The 23,465-nt window shown below is 51.7% G+C and overlaps 4 protein-coding genes and 1 pseudogene across 4 annotated transcripts; 2 read left to right on the top strand and 3 right to left on the bottom strand.

Annotated features, from left to right (window-relative positions):
* Positions 1-717: 717 nt before the first annotated feature.
* LOC119279074 lies at positions 718-2,155 on the top strand (annotated as a pseudogene).
* Positions 2,156-6,949: 4,794 nt separating this feature from the next.
* On the bottom strand, positions 6,950-7,843 carry LOC119274206. The gene has a single exon (XM_037554864.1). The coding sequence runs from the start codon at positions 7,841-7,843 to the stop codon at positions 6,950-6,952; it is 894 nt and encodes a 297-aa protein (XP_037410761.1).
* Positions 7,844-11,965: 4,122 nt separating this feature from the next.
* On the bottom strand, positions 11,966-14,234 carry LOC119280496 (E3 ubiquitin-protein ligase SINA-like 2). The gene is made up of 3 exons (XM_037561327.1): positions 14,111-14,234; positions 13,356-13,520; positions 11,966-12,880 (listed from the first exon to the last, which is right to left on the bottom strand). The coding sequence occupies exons 1-3, from the start codon at positions 14,117-14,119 to the stop codon at positions 12,227-12,229; spliced, it is 828 nt and encodes a 275-aa protein (XP_037417224.1). The 5' UTR covers positions 14,120-14,234; the 3' UTR covers positions 11,966-12,226.
* A 3,923-nt stretch (positions 14,235-18,157) lies between these two features.
* LOC119280495 (GDSL esterase/lipase At3g26430-like) lies at positions 18,158-19,553 on the top strand. The gene is made up of 2 exons (XM_037561326.1): positions 18,158-18,476; positions 18,578-19,553. Exons 1-2 carry the CDS (start codon positions 18,218-18,220, stop codon positions 19,498-19,500), a joined length of 1,182 nt encoding a protein of 393 aa, XP_037417223.1. The 5' UTR covers positions 18,158-18,217; the 3' UTR covers positions 19,501-19,553.
* Positions 19,554-20,514: 961 nt separating this feature from the next.
* Positions 20,515-22,484, bottom strand: LOC119280494 (GDSL esterase/lipase At3g26430-like). The gene is made up of 3 exons (XM_037561325.1): positions 21,741-22,484; positions 21,436-21,648; positions 20,515-21,331 (listed from the first exon to the last, which is right to left on the bottom strand). The coding sequence occupies exons 1-3, from the start codon at positions 21,985-21,987 to the stop codon at positions 20,616-20,618; spliced, it is 1,176 nt and encodes a 391-aa protein (XP_037417222.1). The 5' UTR covers positions 21,988-22,484; the 3' UTR covers positions 20,515-20,615.
* Positions 22,485-23,465: the final 981 nt, after the last annotated feature.

The following is a 23,465-nucleotide window of genomic DNA, read 5'->3' as shown; positions in this document are numbered from 1 at the left end:
GGGGGAGGGGGCGACGGCGGCGGGAGCGAGGGGGAGGGGGAAGAAGAATGGGGAAACAGAGACGGGTGCGGGGATGACTAAAGACGAGACCTAGCGACGCCGTCTAACGCCGTTCGCGGCTGTCGGGACGGCCTGGAATGCCACGTACGCGAAAAACGGGCCCCACCTGTCATAAACTCACTTAACTCAGCCCGATCCGCCGATCAATGGTTTCTGCAAAATAATTACGCTAGACGTGGTGCTTTCTACAATGATTCTGTACCCTAATGTTTTTCGCAAAGCTAGCCCTCAATGTGGTGGTTTTATGCAATTTACTCATCCATGCACAACTTTTTTAAAATCATGTAATCTGGGGTCTTGCCAAGTCATTACACTCGCCAAAATCTTTTGCCCAATGTGAAGTTCATGCCACGCATATGCTAGTACAACCTCCGCTCATACATCTGTATGTAGACAAATCTAAAATGAGTAATTCGGGATGGCGGGCGTATTAAATTCGGGTTTTGGTAAGATTTCAGTTTAGACCATTCATGCTCAAACAGTAAGATTAGACATCAACCCAGTATCCGATACTTGTATAAAATGAAATATCATTTTCCAAAGTTCAGATTATGTAAGAAGACGTGGAACCACGGGCGTGCGGAACATATGCATGCGCTCCGACCAGTCCTGCTCTGCCGACACACACTCCACTAATCCGGCTGCTGAGCGATCTGAACCAAGATACGCCGTGTCGTCCAGATCGTGTCCCGGCGCATGGTCCTGTCGGAGCCGACGCCTTGGCTGCCGTCGGAGCCAGAGACGACCATCGACCTGACGCCGTGGGACCTCCGGATGATCACCGTGGAGTACACCCAGACGGGCGTCCTCCTGCCCAAGCCCCCCACCACGGGAGAGCACGGTTACCACGCCCTTGTCGTCGAACGCCTCACGTCGTCCTTTCGCGCGCGCGCTGGGCCGCTTCTACCGCTACGCCGGCCGCCTTGTCGTCGCGCCGGGCGGGGAGGTTGGGAGCATCTCCGTCTCGCTCCGCTGCAGCATGGAGGGCGCCGAGTTCGTCCACGCCGTGGCTCCCGGTGTCACCGTGGCCGACGTCGTCGCTCCGCTGTCCACACCGGGGGGTGGTCCAGTCCTTCTTCCCGCTCAACGGGCTGCTCGGGGTGGACGCTGCTGCCGGCTCAAGGCCGCTCCTGGCAGCCCAGGTCACCGAGCTCGCCGACGGCGTCTTCGTCGCCATGTCGCTCAACCACGCGGTTGGTGACGGGACGGCCTTCTGGCACCTCTTCAACACCTGGTCCGAGATCAGCCGTCGTCTGAGTGACGACGCCGCCATCTCCTCGCCGCTGCCGGTGCACCGGAGGTGGTTCCTTGACGGCTGCCGTGTCCCGATCCCTCTGCCATTCGCCAAAGTGGAGGACATTGCCAGCTATGGGCACTCATCATCGGTGCAGCCGCAGGACTGCTTCCTCCATTTCTCCGCGGAGAGCGTAAAGAAGCTCAAAGCGAAGGCGAACGCCGAGGCGTCCGGCACCGGCACCGCCACCATCTCCTCCTTGCAGGCGCTGCTGGCGCACCTGTGGGTCGCGGTGTGCCGAGCGAGGAGGCTGGCGCCGGACCAGAGCACAACGTACGTGCTCCTCTTGGATCCCGGGGCCGCGTGCACGGCATACCGGTGGGCTACGCGGGCAACACCGTGGCACGCGCCGAGGCGACGTCCACGGCTGGCGTCATGGGCGCGTAACCTGACGTTCGCATGCACGTCGGCGCCACCCCCGGCGCTGGTGGTGACCGGGAACTCGCCACGGTTCGACGTGTACGGGAACGACTTCGGGTGGGGCCAGCCAGTGGCCGTGCGGCGCAGCTCGGCGAACAAGATGGACGGGACGGCGACGGTGTTCCAAGGTAGGGGCGGCGGTGGGAGCATGGCCCTGCAGGTGTGCCTTGCGCCGGAGGTGCTCGCCAGACGAGTCACCGACGACGAGTTCATGAGCGCGGTCACAGCGTGATCCATCAAGCTTCTTCTTGCTGGCCGTGTCAGGGCGTGGTTGAGAGGGACACGTGAAATGTTACGTGCTTGCTTGGAGCAGATCAACATTTGACAGTGACTGATTATACTACATGCCAACTGCTCAAATAGCAAGATCATATAATGTCAGATTGAGGCTGTCGAGTCATGTTAAGTGTAATGTGGAAGCTCTCCGAACAGAGTTTCAATGTTCGTCCATGTAAGCTAAATTATCTATTTTTTCTGGTTCCCATTCATGATGGTTGATTTAAAGCTAGAAGAAAAATACATCCGTCATGATGAGGGGATCCTCCTACGAAGCAGATCAATGAGAAAACACGAGAGAAATGAAGAATCCACACACTAACACAAAGTAACCTAGACTACCGACGACAAGAGACAGAACAACTCCTCCAGGGGAAAACACCAGGCCTAGTTTTTTTTAGAACGAAGGCTCGCGAAGAGCCCGACTTTGAATTAACAAAGCCATCAACCGATCAGGACTTACAAACATACACCAAACCACATCGGCCCAACGATACAAGGGAGCACTCTAGGAAGCTTACAACTCAACACAGCGCACAAGCGCGAAAGGATACAACCGAGCCCATTGCTTGTACTAGTCGAAGACAACAGCAAAACTGATAACAAAGGTAGCGACTGTCAGAGCGGGATGAAGACCTGCTAGAACAGAGTGTGGGCATGATCTGGGCTGACTCCCAGGATGAAGAAAACCAGGCGTCTTCCTCCTCTCGCGCCGCAGAGGGACCCTTCCCTCTCGCCTTGGATCGAAAGGCATCGAACCAGCGGACCTGAGAAGCGCTCACCCTAGAGCAGAAGCGATGGCAACCTCGGGGCCAGGAGCAACCACAGAGCACACCACCATGGACGATGAGCACACAACACCACTATACCGCCGCTACCAAGGACACCAGTAGACTGCCGGAAAGCCATCGGGAGCAGCTGCTGAAGAAAGGTAGCAAGGACATCAAGGAAGACCGCAGAACATCGAGGAGCAAGACCCGTCGACCGTTGAAGAAGAGCACCGGGAGCCCACAGCCAGGGCCGTGTTGCTAATGCTAGGAAGGGGAACACCATCCCCTACCGCCGAATCAAAGGCGCTGTACCGCCAGCCTTGAGCCAAACACGCCACAACCAGTGGGCACCACCCTTGAGGGAACGGGGACAATGCCGGCCATGCAAATCCCGACGAAATCGCCGCCGTCGGACAACCAGAGCCGCCCAAAGCTCGGACCTTTGACACACCTCACCCGAACACGATCCCTCCCCAGGCGGCACCTCCAAGGAGGAGCACGACATGAAACGCGCCGTTGCCGCCCAATCCTAGCCGGATTTTGGGCTTTCACCCGGGAGGGGGAACAAGGGTGGAGAGGGGAGGACCTCGGCGGCACCTCCAGGGAGGAATAACGGCGCCAAAGGCATCACCGCCGCCGGGCCGGACAAGCCAACCAAACGGTTTCCCGTGGTCCCATGCCTCACCACCGAGCATACATCATCTCCAGATCCGGCGCACGAGACGCAAGCAACAGGGGACGATGGTGCAGAGGGAGTCAAGGAGGAGGGAGCCAAACCTTAGATTCGGCGAGGAGGGGAAGAACTCCGCGCTGCAGCCAGCCCCCGCCGGCGGCTCACCACCCGCGTGGTTGAGCCAACCGGCCAGAAGCACCCGCAGCCGGCGCCAGCCGAGAGGACGCCGCTGCCTCGCCAAACAGGGCCGCCGCCTCAGATCCAAAGACCTCCGCCAAGGACGAAGCGCCAGAGGCCTCGCCGCCACCTCAATCCGCGGGCGATTTCCGGGCGAGACCCTCAGGTGGCGGCAAGGGAGAACGGGGAAAAGGGGGTGGCGGCGCGGGGGGAACCCTAGTCGCCACCTGAGTCGCCCAGGAGGACGACGCGGGGGCAGGGGGGCTGGATCCTGTGATTCCACCAGACACTCACAACCAAGTTGTCGCCGGAGAGGGACCCCCGCCATCCCGCTTTGGATCATGAAGCCTGGAGTCTCTCCCTGTAGACATCAAGGACCATGAGCGCTGCCAATGAGGACCTGTGTAGAAGATAAGTAGGTAAGTGCAACCGTCCCACACCAGTGCCGAAGAAGCTTCAAGACAGGATCAGAAAATAACCGCCGATGGTGGCACAACACGCTGGAGGCAACCTGAGCTTCAGGACGACGCTCCCAGGAGAGAGACGATGCATGCCACGGAACGCGTCCACGCTGCCTCCTCCTTCACATGTATGCCACGGGACGTTGTTGCCGCCATGCAGCCCCTCCTTCAACCACCAAGTGTGCAGCCGCTAGCAAGGACAATGGTGAGGCAACCAGGGCCTAGCCATGCCGCCGCACGTGGCTTTGCCTTCTATTTGGCAAGGGCGGAGTCGCCATCAACAGTGAACGACAAGAAGGCCACCAGCCCGCCATGTTATCATCCCTCAACTACAGGTCATCAAGTTGTGCTCTTGCTACTTCCGGAGGCTTTCACCTCTGTCACAGCCGGCGAGCCGCCAATATTTTTTTGTTACCGCTCAAAATGTTTGCCGAGTGTCAAAGAACGTGTACCTGGCATAACACCAGCATCGCCCACCCCTTTTGTTTGTTGAGTGTCTTTTTAACTAGACTTTGCCGAGGGCCGACAGATGACACAAGGCAAACTACACTTTGCTGATAGGGATGTATGTTGAGCAGGTTTTGCCAAGTGTGCCACCCGATAAAGCCTTGCCGAGGCAATCGATCTTTGCCGTGTACTCGGCATCAAAGCTCTTTCTTGAAGTGCTTTTATTTTTGGGCCATGCATTCTGCAAATAATTCGAAGATTGGCTAAAACCTCTTCTGTAATAAGTGAGAGCACCTGGAAATTCAGTTTGGTTCATTTTGTCACTTGACATCTTGGTTGTAAGTAACACACCATGACTTTAGAAGACAATCTCAGTCCTACACTTGCAGGGCTTGGGCAGGTGCATCTTGGGACGACAGAGTATATATAGAATCCAACAGAAAGTTAGATCCACTCCACGTGCCATACATGATTTACACACCCAACCCAATGTTTGCTACTGATCAAAAATGTTTGTTGAGTGTCAAAGAACCGGCACTCGGTATAACACCAGCAATACGTGGCACCAACATCATTCGCCCCGATCTGCCTACCCCTTTTCTTTGCGAGTGTCAGCAAAGACTTTGTGGAATGCCCGGCGGACGACACGTGGCAAACTGAGTTATTTACCCAAAACAATCACACTTGGGACTAGGGTAACAACTTAGTACCACATTGAAGGCAGGGCACAAAAAAATATCGAAAATATGCCTAATGCGTAACGCAGAGCACTGCTGCTCGAATTTGACCACGGAAATAGCAAAACTGACAGATGAGGCCCGAGTGTCGGGATGATGTGGTGTGCTTGTGTGCACAATATGCTGATTTGAATCGGGGTCCCACCTGTCAATGACAAAAGTGTTTTTTTCATCTTTTTTTATTTCTTTCTCTTTTTTCCGTACGGGCATTTAACCGAACACGTCGTGAGTGAGCACTGGACACGAACACCACCGGCGCCGCCACCACTGAGGACATGTGCAGCGGTAACACCTGGCCAACACCTCTCTTGGCTGCCGCCAGCGAGCACCTCTAGGAGACCAGCACGCGTATGCTGGCCGCATCGTGGAAGTGGCCGCTCGCCAGAGGTGGACGCAGACATGACCGACGTGGGATCGCGCCGGAGCTTAGCTGCGCGACCCTGCCTCCTCGCTCTAACTCCCGAGCGTCGTCGCCGCTGCGGAGCTCCACGCCGCCAACACCGACCACCGCCGCCCTTGAATGACCAGAGGGCCGCCGCCACGCGCATGCCCTCCTTTTCCTCTTCCGACCAAGTAGGGGGGTGACGTGGATGAGCACCTCTCCACCACCGGAGCGTGGTGGCATGCGTTTTCTGTTATGGGAGCGTGTTGGCCTGCACCGCTCCTTGCCGCCGCCGGCGAGCACCTCTCCACCGGAGCTCCTGTCCTCTGCGTGACAGATTGAAGAGATGGGGAGGAAGAAGGCAGTAGATGGGTGACAGGGGGGACCTAGGTCCATCTCAGCAAAATTTCCACATAGGCAAGCCATGTCAGCCTTACAGGTAGGCCCAACCAGTCAGTTTGACTGTTTCCACGAGGTTATTCGACTATAAGTGCTCCGTGTTACGCATTAGGCACATTTCCAGTGGTTTTTTGTGCCCTGCCTTCAATGTGCTATCAAGTTGTTATCCTAACGAAATTGCTTCGCAGAAGACACTCGCTGCACGAACTGGGAACGATACTTCCTCTCCAACTGCTCTAAGCATCAGCCAAAAATAAACAACTACCTCCTACGCACTGTTGGCACTGCCACGTACAATCGTCTATGCATCGGCCGCAAGTTTGTCGTGTGTATAGAAACACTTTTACCTTAACCCCAAGTGTGGTGGTTTTGGGCAAATATAACTGGCAAACTCCATTATGCTGATAGGGTGTATGTTGAGTAGGTTTTGCCGAGTATGACGCCCGCCAAACCCTTTGCTGAGGCAATCGACCTTCGCCGTGTATTCCATGTACTCGACATCTAAGCTCTATGTGGGAGTGTGTTTATTTTTCAGCCATGTATTCCAGAAATTCAAAGATTGGCTTAGCCAGCGTTGACTGTTCAATCCTTTGATGTAATCAGTGAGAGCACAAGAAAGGCTGCAAATTCAGTTCGGTTCACTTAGTCACTTGACATCTAGATTGTAAGTAACACACCATAACTTTTTTTGTAACTGAACACACCATAACTTTAGAAGACAATCTCAGTCCTAAAGTTGTAGGGCTTGGGCAGGTGCATCTTGGAACGGCAGAGTATAATATAGAATCCAAGAGAAAGTCAGAAGTTCCAATCCACGTGCCATACATGATTTACACACCCATCACCCATCAGATCAGATGATATCTTTGGAGTCCACAGGTAGGTCCAAGAGCCACGGGAGATGAACGTTGGTGAGCTTGGTCCTGCTGGTGATCCCGCGCGACTTCTTCTTGGCCTTCTTGGGCTTCGGGTGCCGGCCATGGAGCTGCTCCGCCGCACGCCGCTTCACAGTGTCGGTGGCCGACCTCTCGCCGTTCTTCCGAAGCTCCTTCTCGATGTCGATCATCTCCCGCGGCAGCTTGATGTCGTGGAACAGCTTCTTGAGCTCGGCGTCCACCTCCATCCTCGCCCTCGGGTCGTCATTCGGGTACGCGATGATGCCTCCCTCGCCCCGTAGCAGATAGACGTCACCAGAGGTTTTGAGAACCTGTAGATCCTCCAGGACGGCCGGATACGCGTCATCCACCTCGGACGCCGGGAGGCCGTCGGGGAAGCTCTTGATCAGCGTAAGCAGCTCGCCTTTGCCCTTGACGTCGTGCGTAGGCTTGTAGGAGTATCGTCGCCCGTCAAAGCGCACCTTGACGTTGTTCCTGAGGCTCTCGGCGAGGGTCCTGTTGCCGTCGATGTCGACGTAGGTCCGTTGGATGATCTGATGCGACGTAAGAGCTTCCCTCGTCTTGTCGAGCAGGTCGATCACGGTTTTCATCTGGTGCCCGACGGTGGACGTCCTCACCTCGTTGATCTTCCGTAGCCGCGCCGTGTCATCAGAGAACCTGACGACGGCGGCAGGCGCGGGCGGGGACGGGGATGGTTTGGCCGCCGGCTGGGGAGTTGGAGCGGGCTGCCGCTGGGACGGCTTAGTGGATGATGATGAGGAGGAGGTTCTGGTTGCGGCGATGGCGGACAGAACCGCCTGGTTCCTCTCCTGCAGCAGCTGGAACCTGGCGAGGCTCTCGTTCAGCGCCATCTGGAAGCCTGAACCTGGTCGAAGCGTCGGCCGGCGATGGCCCGGGCAGCACGTACGTATATCCGTGTACGTGCTGATCGAGAGAGTTTGGAGCGCCGGCGATGGTGAACGGCCGGGCGGGTCGAGGGTTTCACGTACGTAGGTATGCTGGACTTTGACTAATATATATAGATCGACCCAGAGAGGATCGCGAGTCTAGTTCGGATCGGACTTTTGACTCGCGAGTCTAGTTCGGATCGGTTGTGTAGTCGGCTTGCTTAGCCATCCAAACCGATTTTAATTAGGGCTGTGTACTAACTCGTAGTAGTACTTTTGAACTGGCATCTACAAATTTGCTGAAAAATCACGGCTTCTAGCTAATATGTAGAGAACTTTTAACTATTGTGACGCAACAAAACTTCTGTTACAGGACCATAAACATGTCCAGCATAGGCCATACGATTTTACTAGAACCAGAATATGTGAACCAAGGCTTTAAAGAAACAGGTTACATGCTTTTGGCCTGGTTGTGCCGCATACCCAGACATAATCGCCGACTCATCTAAAAGAACATAATCCCTGACAGTTTATTATCTTTGTGGAAGTTAGGAAAACCAGTGCCAGTTATATTTCCAATTACTCCCTCCATCCGAAACCCCTTGTCATCAAACTGAATAAAAAGAGGTGTATCTAGAACTAAAATGCATCTAAATACATCCCTTTTTATTCATTTCGATGACAAATATTTCCGGACGGAAGGAGTGTGAAATAAGGCCCACCTCACATGCAATCATGTATGGGAAAAAGATCCACCATGACAATCAACAATGCACGGGATTTTTATCATTTGATTATTCTACTTATATTAAATAAATATTATTATAACTATACATGATCAAATATAATAATTCATAATTTTGAATTTTGGTTCTAATATTATCAGCCCAAATTTTCATCAACCAATTCCTGCAGCAAAGCGCGGGGTAACATATAGTATACCAAGGCCTCATGTTGTGGGCTGGTGCAAGACATCAAAGATCTCTTCAAACCGAAGTTACTTAGTTTCACAAACCTAAATTTCTCTTTTTGCTTAGGGAGTAAATCTAGGTCTAAGTGTAATAGCTTCTTTCCTTTTACCGTCTGCCGTAATGCTTGTAACGGCTTTGGTAAGGCATCCTTTTGTTGAAAGGATTCTAAAGACACGGGATTGGATAGGCATGCATGGGTAAAACAAATGAGTAAAACGTAGGAATTTTACCGACTTGTGTGTTTGGTTCACATGAGTAGGAAAAACACAGAGATCCTAATAAATAGAGTCAAATTAAAGCGAAACCATATGGAAAGAAATAATTAGCATGTTATTATGCCACTAAAAATCTTAGTCTCATTCTTTCGTGCATAAGATTGTTTTAAAGAAGTCCTAAATTGTAAGACAGTTTTCCTTTGTTACGTTCCGTTGGACAAATGGCTTGAATAATGTCATCATAGGAAAAGAAAATATATGTATATCATCCATTTTCCTTTGAATCACAAAGTAGGCCTAGACTACCCAAGTTGGAATATCAAACTGTGGGGATTCTTTCCCCGTCAATCTCGAAAAAACACTTATGACAGTTCCCAGTACTAGTGCATGGGGAATGTTGCCGTCATTGTGTATGCATGCTTGGAATTAGTGCATGGGGAAGTGGGGAGTGGAAGTCGAAAGACTAGAATTCTCCTTGGCTTCTTGGACTACCACGCGACCAGGAGTATATATACTACTACCGGGTACTCTATCTAGCGATCCAAACGTTCAGCTCCAGTGCCAACAGTCAAGCAAAGCTAGACTAGAAACGGGATTAGATCTCCAAGTCCAAGATGAGCAGGCGGGTGCCCGGGAAGGAGGAGGCCAGCAACGCGACCGTGGATCTGGTAGGTTTCAACTGCCCCAGTTGCTCGCAACCCCTCAAGCCTCCAATCTATCAGGTTCGTGCCGTGCGTATCGCTGAAAGAAAACCCAACATCGACTGATCGACATCTTCACCCTCCTGATCTGAAAGAAAATTCATTTTGTTTCAATTTGATGCAGGACACGGCAGGGAGGCTTGTATGCTCTTGTTGCTTCGACAAGGTTACCAAGACGCCGCAGCTGGGTCCGCCGCCGCGGTACAGTCGCTGCTTCACGGCGGAGCGCATGCTGGAGTCGGTCCGGCTCCCATGCTCCAACGCCTCCAGCGGCTGCGCCGCCATGACGCCGTACCACCGATGGGCCGATCATGAAAGCAGCTGCCCCCACTCGCCCCGCTTTGAGTACGTATACAACGGTGACATATGGATAGAGTTGCCCCGTGGTAATTAAAATAAAGGAAGTTGATCGGAGCAGGGATGAGCGTAAACTCGTAGGCTGAGGGTCGTAAGGATAATCATCTTATCTAAGTGATTTCTATGTTGATTATCTAAGTCATCTTGGTAACATAATAAAAATGTATTGTATGCCTTTATCTATACTCTTTTTATAAAAGTCTGAGATTCTCCATCGAATTTTGAAACTGTGAGTGTATTACATTTTCACCCTCAAAATGAAATAGCTCACCATAGCTAGACACAAAAGCAGTTACAGATGAATATACATGTCAAATGATAAATTAAATGTATCATAATACTAAGTTGTCTTGCATAAGTATTATGGAACTTGTAGCAATACTTCTCTCCATAACTTGAAAATGAAAATATTTAGGGCCCCTTTGAATATTATCCTGCAGGATTTGAGTTTGTTTGATGGCATCACGTGAAAAAGAATGGCCGCATGCATCTTCCAGATGCAGAGGCCGGGGTCATCCTCTTTTTCTAAAATCACGTGAAAAAGAAAGATTTATTTAAGGATGTTTTAGGGCCTCTTTGATTCACAGGATTGCAAAAGCATTGGAATAGAAAAAATACAAGAAAACTATAGGGTTGCGGGTGTAAAACAGAGGATTGAAAAACAGTGAAAAAGTAGAGGAATATGAAACAAATGAACGTTTGAAATGCAGGAACTGAAATCCAAGGAATGCATTATTTAGTAGGGAAACCATGCACTGGTATGCAGCTTTGTCCCTCTTGCCTCGGTCTTTGTGTAAAAAAGAGGTCTGACCCAATGTTTCACTTCATGCGAAATCACAGGAAACGAACAGTGTATCTTTGGGTTGCAACAGTATTCCTCTGGACTGGTTCCTGCAAATCAAACGACGCTACAGTAGCAAATCCTATGGAATGACAATTCCTGCGTTTTTCCTATGAAAAATCCTTCAAATCAAAGGAGGCCTTAGTAGATGCTAGATTTTCCATGGAATATAGTGCATATAGTATTCCTCGGGAAAATAAATCCTATAAGATTCATGGGGAACACTATATAGCTACGGTTCATATTTGCCTTCCCATGGGGCGGCTCCCTTCCCTCTCTTTCTCTTAGCATGCAACAATGTCATCTCTGAACTCCTCCTCCTCTCCCCCATCCACACCATTCCCAAGTTGTGGTTCTCCACGGCGGCGACGGCTCCTGATCTTGGCGCCGCCACCATCGCTCTTCAGGGCCCTCGGGCTCCATGGCCGCTGGCTCCTCCGGCAAGGAGGAGATCTTCGTCTCTTCTGGCGATGAAGAGGGCCAGGTGCCGCCGCAGCAATCGCGCCTCCGCACGAAGGCCACGACCATGGGCAAGGAGTTCCCCCATCAGATCGATCTAACGACGCGGTACCGCGTCAAGCAGGTGCATGTGAGCTCGGTATGAGAATTTAGCACTTTTATAGTTTCATGCACCTCTATGTGCTTGTGCCATGAGGATATTGTCTGTGCAATGAGACATGTCATTTCGGTCGGAAGATATTGGGCGTGTGCTTGAATATTTGTCTGAATGCTTTCTCTCTGCTTAGTGAGACCACCCATGTCTAGTTGTTGCTCCAAGCTTATAACAAGACAAAAAGTACTTGCAGAAAATTATTCTTGCTACCATTAAAAACGACAACTCATTTTTCTCGCTGCTTCTTCGGATCGATAGAGCTCAAGAATACTTCTGCATTCATATGGAGAAACACTGCAGACTCACTTTTTGGACAGGGAACAAGTGGTAGCTCTTGGCCGGGCACCAGACAACACCACAAATCTGCACTCTGCAAGAATTAGCTTCCTCTATTCTATGCGATTGACTATGATGCTAGTATACCCAAAATCACACCTGAATGTGCTTGGCCATACAAATGTCTTCAGCTTAATTAACCTCATACCATAAATTGTGATCCTATCACCAAACTTCGAAAAACAACAGAGATAAGATAGTGCCAGCAACCAGAAGGGCACAACTGACAAGAGCACAAACATAATGGAGTCTCTGAATTCTCCTACCAGATGGGGTAGGTTTGTCAACTGAACGGCATGCAGCTTGTCTAGACTCATTCCAGCTCGAGGTACACGGGAGAATCCCGGGGAGACCACACGTCATCGGAGACGAACAGCGACGCGGCTGCCTGGTAAGGCCTCATCAGCCGCCCGACGCTCTGCGTCTCGCCGGACAGAGAGAGGACGCCTGCTCGCGTATGCACCTGGATCTTATACTTGAAATCCTTCTCCTCCTCCTTGACCGGCTCGCTGACGAGCTGGACCACCGACACGGCACGCCCCGATGGCCCGCTCCGCTCGACCACCAGCAGGAACACCGCCCTGGCGTCCAGGAACACCAGGCGCACAGGCTCACTGTCGCACACCCTCACGGGGGAAAGGCTGCCAGCTCTGGCATCGCCGTATGGAACCAAGCAGTGCTTCGTCTCGATGTGCTCACGCAGGGACCGACCACTGTTGGCATAGAGGCGGCAGTAGGGTATAGGGCAGTGGCACGGGGCATGGAGGCAGGATTCTTCATGGGTCAGCTTCTTTGTGAACGGGATCGTCGCGGAGCAGCCGAACTCCCGGAACGAGCACGGCACGGTCATGCCGCCAAGTACGCGCTCCATGATGTCGCAGCGGGTGTTGGCGGGCTCGGCACACAAGCTGCAACTGTACTCCGCATTGGTGCGGCACTCTGAGCATGCGATATGGCCATTTGTGCACTGCAGACAAAAACAGAAAAACAGAAACATACAGATTTTACTGAAACTGTCAGAAACAGGAGAAGTGCACAAGCATGAAACAGCATTGGATTACCACTGCTGTGCCAGTTTTGTGCTATAATATCTACAGTAGTTCTATGATTGTGATGCAAAACTAAATGAGTAGTGACCAATCTGTCCACATCTTAATCTTATCAACTTCACTAGTAACATTGGAACCAGTTGTACTGAATTCAGAAGAAAAAGAATCAGAAGTCTAGGAGGAGCATACTAGTTGATGCAAGATTTGCTGCAAGTGACCTACCGGATACATCAATATCAACATACAGATGGTCAATACCTCGTAACACAGAGCTAAACTGCAGGGTATAACCTTTGTAAACAAAAAATGCAGGGTAAAACTGAATCTAGTAAAATGGAGTAAGCATTTGACAAGGGAATACTAGTCTGTCAACTATAGGGTTCTGTTCGGTACCTGGAAAAGGGGTGGAGCCAATGGGCTGCAGCACGCGGAGCACTCCAGCAACTTGTGGTCTAAGTTGACGGTGATCTTCGACGCAGCAGCCCTGGCCTCGGACTCGACCCTAGCCTTCTTTCGGGCGCAGCTCTCCGCCGCCGCAGCCCTCTCCGCACCAGCCTTCTGCAGATTGCTCCCAGCGAAATGCAAAGTTACTGACCAGTAATAGAATTGGCCATATATGACAGTGAATGAAGCAGAAAAAGCATGTATGGCCGATCCTTCAGTTTCAGAAGTTTCACATCAAAAACTTGATACAAGGCACCACACCAAAATGTTGAGTTAGAAAACCAAGATAATCTTGGATCAGACCATGGCATGTATGGTGACTCTTTCTGTTTCAGAAGTTTCAGATCAAAAATTTGATACAGGACACCAAAATGTTGAGTTAGAAAACCAAGAAAATCTTGGATCAGACGATGGCAACCAGCATTCTCGCGATATCATCTGCAAAATCGCTTCGAATGCGAGCGCGCGCGCTTCACTCAGTTGTCCCCAAACCCTAAACACCCCGGCCGCCACCGCCGCCGCTCGCCCGCCCGGCCAGCGGCAAGCTCCGCGGCTGCCACTTCCACCTCCCCTTCAGGCCACCGGAACCCTCCTAAGCGGGCAACCCCATTCAGGTCCGCGCGCGGTGAATCGCGGCGGCGGTTGCTGGAAGATAAGCTGGACGGGGATTTCATCAGAGAGAGAAATGCGTGGGAGGCAATCACCTTGGCCATGGATGGATGGATGGATGGATGGATGCTCCGTCGATCGATCTCCCGCTCCGTCCTCCCAAATCCAGCTCCCGTCGAGCACTCTGCGATTTTCCCAAATGGAGAATGAACAGTCTTCCCCCTGCCCCCCCGTAGGCCGTTTGCGAAACCTTTTGATTCGCGGGATTCTAAAAATGTGAAAATGGAAACAGAAAAATATGTAGGATTTATTTTAGGATGGAAAATTATAGGATTGACATGTCATAGTATTATTTATCTCAATCCCATGAGATTTTTGTTTGTTTGACTCCATCGCAGGAAAAGCAAAAGATTCTTTCTAAAAGATGTGAGAGGATACTAATTTTCTTATGGAATCCCATACAAAAATATCCTTGGAAAAAGAAATCCTATTGGGTTCAATTCGATGAATCAAACAGTCAATATAAGAAAAATAATTATAAGGATTCTCATCCTCTAAAATTTCTATAAAAATCCTTTAAATCAAAGGAGCCCCTTGGTCCTAACCATAGTAGTAAAAAAAAATTAGAGAAAAGACGCAGCCGAGCCCGAGAAGGGCGCTAGCCTAGTCCGACTTTGAATTAACAAAGCCATCAACCGGCCAGGGTACAACTGCAGAGTACAACAACAAACTAGAACAAAGAAAGCAGCAAGATACAGAGGCGCTGGAAAGCAGCTCACAAGCCTCAAGCACTTCACACAGGAAGGATATACAATGGAGCACCTAGCTGAAGAACTTGAGGTCCTCCACCACGACTACACTTGGTTGGGAGCAATGCCGGCTTTGGAGAGGAAATGAAGCTGCACCTACATGACCTGCCTTCACCAAAACCTAAGGGCCTCGGCACGACACGACCATCCAACCCCGTCTTCGAAGGAGGCCACAACCTCCTCGCCTGGATCGCAAGGCGCCGAATCGTCGAAAAACGGGAAGTTCCCATGAACAGGATGAAAGCCGCCGGGCAGACCCAAGGAGCGAGTCAGAGCACCCAAATGTGCCGACGAGGCTCAACCAAAGCAGAGCAAGCTGCAAAACCAACGGGCAGAGCACGGCGGAGGAAAAGCTAAAGCTTGGACGAAGAAGAACACGCCACCCGCTGCTATCAACGCACCCCAACAGTGCCCACCACCCCATCCCTCAAGGCGACGCCTTCAAGAAGGTCACGGCACCGAGAACGCCGCCGCCGCCGCCCACCGGAGTTAGGGTTTTCACCCGAGGAGCAGGGGGGTGGGTAGTGGAAGGGCAGACCTTGACCGACGTCTTCATGAAGAAATTCGGCGCCCGCAGGCGTCGTCATCGTCTCGGCCGGCCGGAGCCGACCAGGGGTTTCCCCCAGTCTGGATCCCAACCATAAGGGACGCCCACAGGACGGGGCTGGCCAGCCACGCCAGCACAGCCGGGATCCGTCGAGGGCGACGCACACTGAGCAGGGGACGGAGAACAGCAGCCGGGTCGAGCGCCGCCAGCCGCCAAGGCAGCCACGGCTAGATCTGGCGCCGCCAGCCACCAAGGCAACCACGCGAGGTCCCAGTCCACCGGAGTTCCGTCGGCCACCCAACCAGAACGCCGGCACCACGCCAACCCCGAAGCGTGCCGCGGAAGCAGAGGGGCCTCACCGGGGGACCGCCGTCCCAGATCCAAAGCCCTCCGAAGCGGCCGGAGCAGCGAAGGCCCCGCCGCCGCAGTCCCCGGCTGCGCAACGGGCCTTGCCCGGTGCCAGCCTCGTGCAGCGGCGAGGGAGAGGAGAGAGGGAGGGGAGCTACGCCGGCGGGAGGGAGGAGGCCCCCGAGTCGCCCACGCGGGGCGGCACGGGGGAGGGCGGGGATGGAGATAGAAGTGATAACCATAGTAGTAATCATGGACATGAAACACATGTCCAATTTAATTGTATCTTGAGGAGCTTATCCCTGTAACTATTCCTTGTTCTGATACGTGTGTTGGCTTAAGTTTGGTTGTTCGGTAATGAGAGTTATGTCGTGTGCCGGTATGGTCATGGGCGGCACTTTACATCGGCTGCAAACATACAATGAAGCCCTCATTTCTCCCTTGAAACGACGTGTCACACCCTTTGGTCTCAACTTCTCATCACAGCGACATTCTGGCTCACGGCATAGGTGTCACCATCCTGGGCGATGATGCTTCCCAATCGAGCAACATTTGGGTAGCTCGGCGGCGTCGTGCTGCTGCTGCCGGACTATGGGGACTATGGAGCTTGGAGGAACACATCTTCTCACTGGTGCAGGAACGCATTTTCTCCCGGCTTTCTTATTTATAGAACTAGAAGATAACCTGCGCCTTGATGCGGGATGACAGGCTAAAAACATGGATAATTAGGTTAATAACGTGAATAATTGTGAGCATTAATTATAATGTCATGAACAACGATTTTTTTTGAACACCATGAAAAATGATTTGGAAGACGTGCATGATTTGTTGTTCTGAAAGAGGTAAACGTCAAATAATGTACAGGGCCGATTGGATACCAAGGCCGGTGTCGTACGAACCTATTTCCCTACAGGGCCGATGCTGCATTCGTTTTGTTTCTGACCTTCTTAATCCCAATGGGTCTTGGAACATGGAAGGTAGATTTACTGCAGCAGCATTTTTTTAATGCAGATGTGATTGAGATAATGAAAATACGGGCATCTCCTAGGTTGGACGAGGACGTGATCGCTTGGGGGCTGAGTAAAAATGGGATTTTTTTTTTCCTGTCAAATCAGCTTATCAGGTTGCTTTTCATGAAGTTCATGGTGCAAATTTGGCTTCTAGCAGTACCTCGAGCTCTGGGGGCAGAAGCTGCTGGAAACTTATATGGAAGAGTAATGTGCCGCCGACGATCCGCAATTTTGCTTGGGGAATGGCGACGGATGCCCTCCCAACATGGAAGAACAAGAACAAAATTGGTTTGGAAACGATAAGTCGTTGCTCGGTGTGTGGAATGGAGGTAGAAGATAATTTCCACCCGTTTTTAAGGTGCCAACGTGGTCGGGATTTGTACAGAGAAATGTCTAATGTATGGAAACTGCCAGCAATGGATTCCTTCGTGAACACTGGTAAGGAATGGCTCCTTCATGCGCTCGACCAGTTATGTGATATTGATCGTACTAAACTGTTGCTCATCTTCTGGAGGAGCTGGTATGTGCGTAATGAAATTGTGCGTCACAAGCCAGCGCCGGTTATGGAGTCCTCGATAAGCTTTTTGAGGAGATATCTGGATGAATTAATTGGCATCAAGTTAAATTCGGAGATGGATCCAGCGAAAGGAAAGGGATATTTATCTTATGATCAGCATGTTGGGGCGGCGATCACACCACAACAACCTATTTCTGAAGCTATATGGGTACCGCCTGCTAATGGCTGGGTCAAACTGAATGTTGATGGCTTGTTTGTAGCAAGCGATGATGCTGGTGCTGGTATGATTCTTCGAGACAATGAGGGCAAGATCATCTTCTCGGCTTGTAGATCACTATTTTCTTGCAGAGATCCACTAGAAGCTGAGCTATGTGGGATCATGGAAGGATTATCACTTGCCATGCAAAGGTCTGATTTGCCTGTTGCAATTGAATCTGATTCAAGTATGGCAATATCCTTGTTATCTTCTGGGGAAGTTGATCGCTCAGTTAATGCCTCCTTGGTGAATGAAATTAGACTTTTATTTCGTCTTAGACAAACTTATATTACTCATGTATCGCGTGCCCAAAACAAAGCTAGTGAGAGTTTAGCTAGGTTTGCTTGAGTTGAGGGGCGAACTATGACTTGGCTAGGGTCTGGCCACAGGAAGTCTTGGGTATTTCCCTTGATGATTGTAAGGACATTGTCTCTTGAGTAATACAAGTGTTCCCGCAAAAAAAAAAATACTGTACAGTAGTAGAGAGCAATCAAGAGTCAAGCACGCCTAGTAGTTGCTTGTCCTACAGTGCCACGCAAACGGTGATGACCCGTCGCTCTCTGGAGCGTGGTGCATGAACGTCAGGCGGGGAGGATACTTGTCAACAAAACGTAGCAACAGTCCAAGACGGGTGCTGGACTCTGACGACCTGCCGGTGCCGGCGTGTATAAATCCTCTCTCAGCCGCTTCACCGGCACCGGTCGAACGGTGAAAAATGGCTTCAGCTTGCCGTGGCACCACCATGGCGACCAACAAATTCATCACGTTCGTCGTGTTGCTGGTGATACTAGAGAGGGTGTGCTCCGATGATTCTCCGTGCGACTTCCCGGCGATCTTCAACTTCGGCGACTCCTACTCGGACACCGGAGCCTTCCCGGCCCTCTTCCCGGCGGTGCAGCCGCCCTACGGTCGGACCTTCTTCGGCATGCCGGCCGGGAGGCAAAGCGATGGTCGCCTCACCATCGACTTCATGGGTACTCACATCTATCTTCATGGATTGAGTTTACAGTTCTATTTTTTCTGAAAACTGAAGATTTTTATTTTGTTTTATTTCCCTGACACGTGCGTAATGCAGCTCAAAGCCTGGGGCTGCGTTACCTGAATGCGTATCTGGATTCACTCGGGAGCAACTTCACGCAGGGAGCCAATTTCGCGAGCGCCGCTGGAACCATCAGACGGGTGAACGGGAGCCTGTGGACCTCCGGGTACAGCCCCATTTCCCTGGACGTGCAGATCTGGCAATTCCAGCATTTCATCAACAGGAGCCACTTCGTCTACACCAACGTAGGTGGAGTCTACCGGGAGATCCTGCCGAACCCTGAGCACTTGGTATCCAAGTCGCTTTACACCTTCGACATCGGCGCCAACGACCTCGCCATGGGCTATGTAGCCAACATGACGACAGAGCAAGTCGAGGCCTACGTCCCGGATCTGATGGAGAGGCTTGCCTCGGCGATCCAGACGGTGTATGACCTCGGTGGGAGGTACTTCTGGGTGCACAACACGGGGACGCTCGGGTGCTTGCCGTACGCCCTGGCGTACCGCCCGGACCTCGCCGCGGAGAAGGACGGCGCCGGCTGCTCCATCGCGCTCAACGCCGGCCCCCGGTTCTTCAACGCGCGGCTCAAGGAGACCGTGGCCAGGCTCAGGGTGGCTCTCCCGGAGGCCGCCTTCACCTACGTCGACGTGTACGCCGCCATGTACAGGCTGATGAGCGAGGCCAAGAAGATCGGGTTTACGGACCCTCTACGCGTGTGCTGCGGGTACGGCGGCGGCGAGTACAACTTCGACAAAGACATCCGGTGCGGCGTTAAGGTGGAGGTGAATGGCACGGTCCTGGAGGGGAAGTCGTGCGGGGACCCATCCAAGAGCGTGAGCTGGGATGGCGTGCACTTGACCGAGGCGGCTTACAAGTTCATCTTCGACCAGATCGTGGACGGCGCGCTCTCCGACCCGCCCGTGCCTCTACGGCGGGCCTGCCAGGTCAAAGGGCAATGAGCATGACGTTCGTTAATTAGGCTGCCCATGTCGGGTTTTTCCAAACGTCCATACTCCAAATAAAATATGCATAAAATCTGGAGTGTGTGTATATGTTCTCCAAATAAAATCTGCAGTGAGTATCTATTTATAATTGTTATAAAAAATTATCTATAAACAATACATATATCTAGTGCTATGTGTTGATGGTAACGTGGCACGGAGTAATTTCATCATAACAGAGAAGTATGGTTGTTGCTTGTTGTTTTCCATCCGGGCCTTAGAAAATTTGCAGATATTGCTAATGCAGTCAGAGGTTTTAGCAAGCTTTTGGTCTAGGACAAACTTAGGGCCTGTTTGAAACTCCTCCCGCTCGGCGCTTCTCCAACTCTATGCGCGGAGCTGGACCAAACGGATGAGCTCCGCGGAGTGGGCTTCTCGAAGCATTGCGTTCCTCTAGTGCAAAATGTTGAAGCAGCTAAAGCTCAGCTTCAGGAAATGCAGAAGCGAGGAGTTCAGCGTAATTACAAGAGGATGCCACCGCCAAGTCAAAAAAAAACGTTTCACACCACTCGTATTTGACGCCTATACCCCGAATCTGTACGCAGCAACCCCTCTTCCCTCGACATCTCTTCCGCTCGTAACCTAGGCAGCGTCGCCAGTCGACGCCGCCGCGCCCTATTCCACTCCCTCGCTGGCCGACGAGCCTCTCTGCCGGTAGATCCGACCAGTCCAGCCTCGTTTCCACCGTATCCCGTCCCGAAGGAGCACTTCCTCACTGCCAGCCAGGAGCAGCAACCCCACCGGCATGAGACGCCCACCTTGACGCCATTGATGCCATTGTCACCATGTCCTCCTCTGAGCCAGCCTCCTCGCCCTCGCCCCCTCTTCCCAACCCAAGGTGAGTTTGCCTTTGCTTCTAACCTATTGTAGTCATGGTGATGCTACTGTAACATGTGCTGGGAGAAGCTGTCAAGGGAGCCGAACACATCGAAATAGCCGCGTGAAGTGAGAAGCTAGCTCAAGAAGCTGGATTTGTGGAGTTTTGAGAAGCTAGAGATTTTACTTGTAACAACAGTATGGGTGTATAGAAAAAATCCTAGCTACATTCGCAGCCTAATTAACGAACGTCATGCTCATTGCCCTTTGACCTGGCAGGCCCGCCGTAGAGGCACGGGCGGGTCGGAGAGCGCGCCGTCCACGATCTGGTCGAAGACGAACTTGTTAGCCGCCTCGGTGAAGTGCACGCCGTCCCAGCTCACGCTCCTGGACGGGTCGTCGCACGGCTTCCCCGCCAGCACCGACGTGCCGTTCACCTGCACCTTATCGCCGCACCGGATGTCCCTGTCGAAGTTGTACTCGCCGCCGCCGTACCCGCAGCACACGCGTAGGGGGTCCTCGAAACCGAGCTTCTTGGCCTGGCTTATCAGCCTGTACTTGGCGGTGTAGACGTCGACATAGGTGAAGGCGGCGCCGGGGAGCGTCGCCCTGAGCCTGTCCACGGTCTCGTTGAGCCGCGCGTTGAAGAACCGGGCGCCCGCGTTGAGCGCGACGGAGCAGCCGGCGGCGTCCTTCTCGGCTGCGGCGAGGTCCGGGCGGAACACCAAAGCGTAGGGCAGGCACCCGAGCGGCGCCGTGCTGTGCACCCAGAAGTACCTCCCCCCGAGGTCGTACACGGCCTGGATCGCCGACGAGATCCTCTCCATCAGGTCGGGGACGTATGCCTCGACTTGTTCCGTGGTCATGTTGTCGAAGTAGCCCACGGTGAGGTCGTTCTGGCCGATGTCCAAGGTGTAAAGCGCCTTGGATACCAAGTTCTCGGGGTTCGGCAGGATTTCCCGGTAGATTCCACCTGCGGAGAGATCGAAGAACCTACGGTAAAAAATTGTTGAAAATATATCCATTTTTTGCATGGTGACGCTCGATGAATAGAGCTGGATTTAAGTTCATTTTCACCTATGTTGTTGTACACGAATTGGCTCCTGTTGATGAACTGCTTGAGTTGCCAGATCTGCACGTCCAGGGAAATGGGGCTGTACCCGGAGGTCCACAAGCTCCCGTTCACCCGTCTGATTGTTCCAGCGGCGCTGGCGAAATTGGCTCCCTGCGTGAAGTTGCTCCCAAGAGAATCCAGATACGCACTCAGGTAACGCAGCCCCAGGCTTTCAGCTGCAGTATATATGTGTCGTGTCAGGGAAACGAAACAGAATAAAATTCTCCAGTTTTGAGTTGTTTGCTCGGCGCTTGAGAGACGTACGTACCCATGAAGTCGATGGTGAGGCGGCCGTCGCTTTGCCGCCCGGCGGGCATGCCAAAGAAGGTCCGGCCGTAGGGCGGCTGCACCGCCGGGAAGAGGGCCGGGAAGGCTCCGGTGTCCGAGTTGGAGTCACCGAGGTTGAAGATGGCCGGGAAGCCACACGGAGAATCATCAGAGCGCGCCCCGGCCCCAGCAGAGAGCTTTAGCGCTATCAGCACCAGCAACACGGCGGGCATGAGTTTGGTCGCCATGGTAGTGCAACGATGAGCTGAAGCCGCTCGTCCGGTGGTGCGAAAATGATTTATGCTAGACGCCGGCCGGCTGGTCAGAGTCCAGCATCCGTACGTGTTGAACTGCTGCTCCGACGCGCGGCAGCGATTTTCCTGCTACCAGAATATTGAAGTACCACATGCCATTACTGTTGGACTGGTGGTGAGGATTCATACACGCCGGCAACGGCAGGTCGTCGGAGTCCAGCACCCGTGTTGGACTGGTGCTCCGACATGACCCTATCCGTAAAGAGATGGGCAGAAGATTCAGCGTCGGATAGCTGCGTTTTGTTGACAAGTACTGTATGTCCTGCCTGGTGTTAGTTCATGCACCACCCGGCCGAGTTATATCCAGAGAGTGACGGGAGTAGGCCAAAACCGTCATGACTTATGTCTGAGAAATTGCGCGGAACAGAGAACAAAAAAAAAAGCTACAAATCAAATGTTAGATTTGTTAGCATTGCAAATCCAACGCCCAAGATGATAAATTATGTTGTCGCGAGGATGATAATTTCCCTTCAGCAAACATGGCAAACCCTTGTCATGTTCAGTTTTTTGCTAGGAGTTGTCACGCTTGCTGAATGAAATTGCCATCCTTAATTCCTCATAACAACACAATTTACCATAAAAACACTTGATTTTCCATACTTAGAAATCTGACGTCGGCTTTTAGCATTTTCAAAGAAAAAAAAAGGAGAACTAACGCCTGCGAGTTCTAACCTGAGATGGGTTGGTACAATTGATGTATGTCTTCATCGTGTGAGAGCCATCGGAAGAATCAAGTCTAATTTTCACACTCCAAGCTCTCAACCACATTGAACTTCAAAAAAAAAAAAGCTCTCAACCACATTGTGTGAAATTCCAATCTAGGCGGGGTGACGACCTATATCTGAGCTATGCCGGGAAAGGTTCTGCATGCAAGATAACATCAACCTTTGGTTAAGCATATCATGTAAAAAAATATTGAATTAAAAAAAAGAGAAGAGAAAGACATATTTTTTTTCATAAATAAATAGTGAAGGCTTCTTTACATATAATATGACCTATGCAAGATTTCCTAAACTTTGGTGAAGTATGAACCCTAAAATAAACCCCTAACCTAAAACCTTAGAAACATTGTAATTTTTTATGTGATCTAAATCATTGTTTATATCAATAAGATGATGCACATACACATAAGACCTATATAGCACTGGCTCCATAGCATGCGAGGCCGCGACATCAGGAATGCAGGGCTCCGCGCTATTTGAAGTATCGGCAGCCCCCGATGCCTTAGTTGCAGAGGCCGCGGGCTTCGCCTTTCTGCAGACATAATTGCACAACTGATCCAAAAAATGAAACGTGACATTTGTCCGATTAATTGCAGTTCGGAATCATCAATGAAATTTGCACAAAATTAGATGGAATTCACTCTAATTTCCATATATTACGATAAATGGAGCATGTATATATTTCAGCCA

The sequence above is a fragment of the Triticum dicoccoides genome, chromosome 3B (genome assembly GCF_002162155.2).
Source record: "Triticum dicoccoides isolate Atlit2015 ecotype Zavitan chromosome 3B, WEW_v2.0, whole genome shotgun sequence".
NCBI lineage: Eukaryota > Viridiplantae > Streptophyta > Magnoliopsida > Poales > Poaceae > Triticum > Triticum dicoccoides.
Note: the sequence above shows the minus strand (reverse complement) of the source record. Positions and strands in the feature narration are given on the sequence as shown.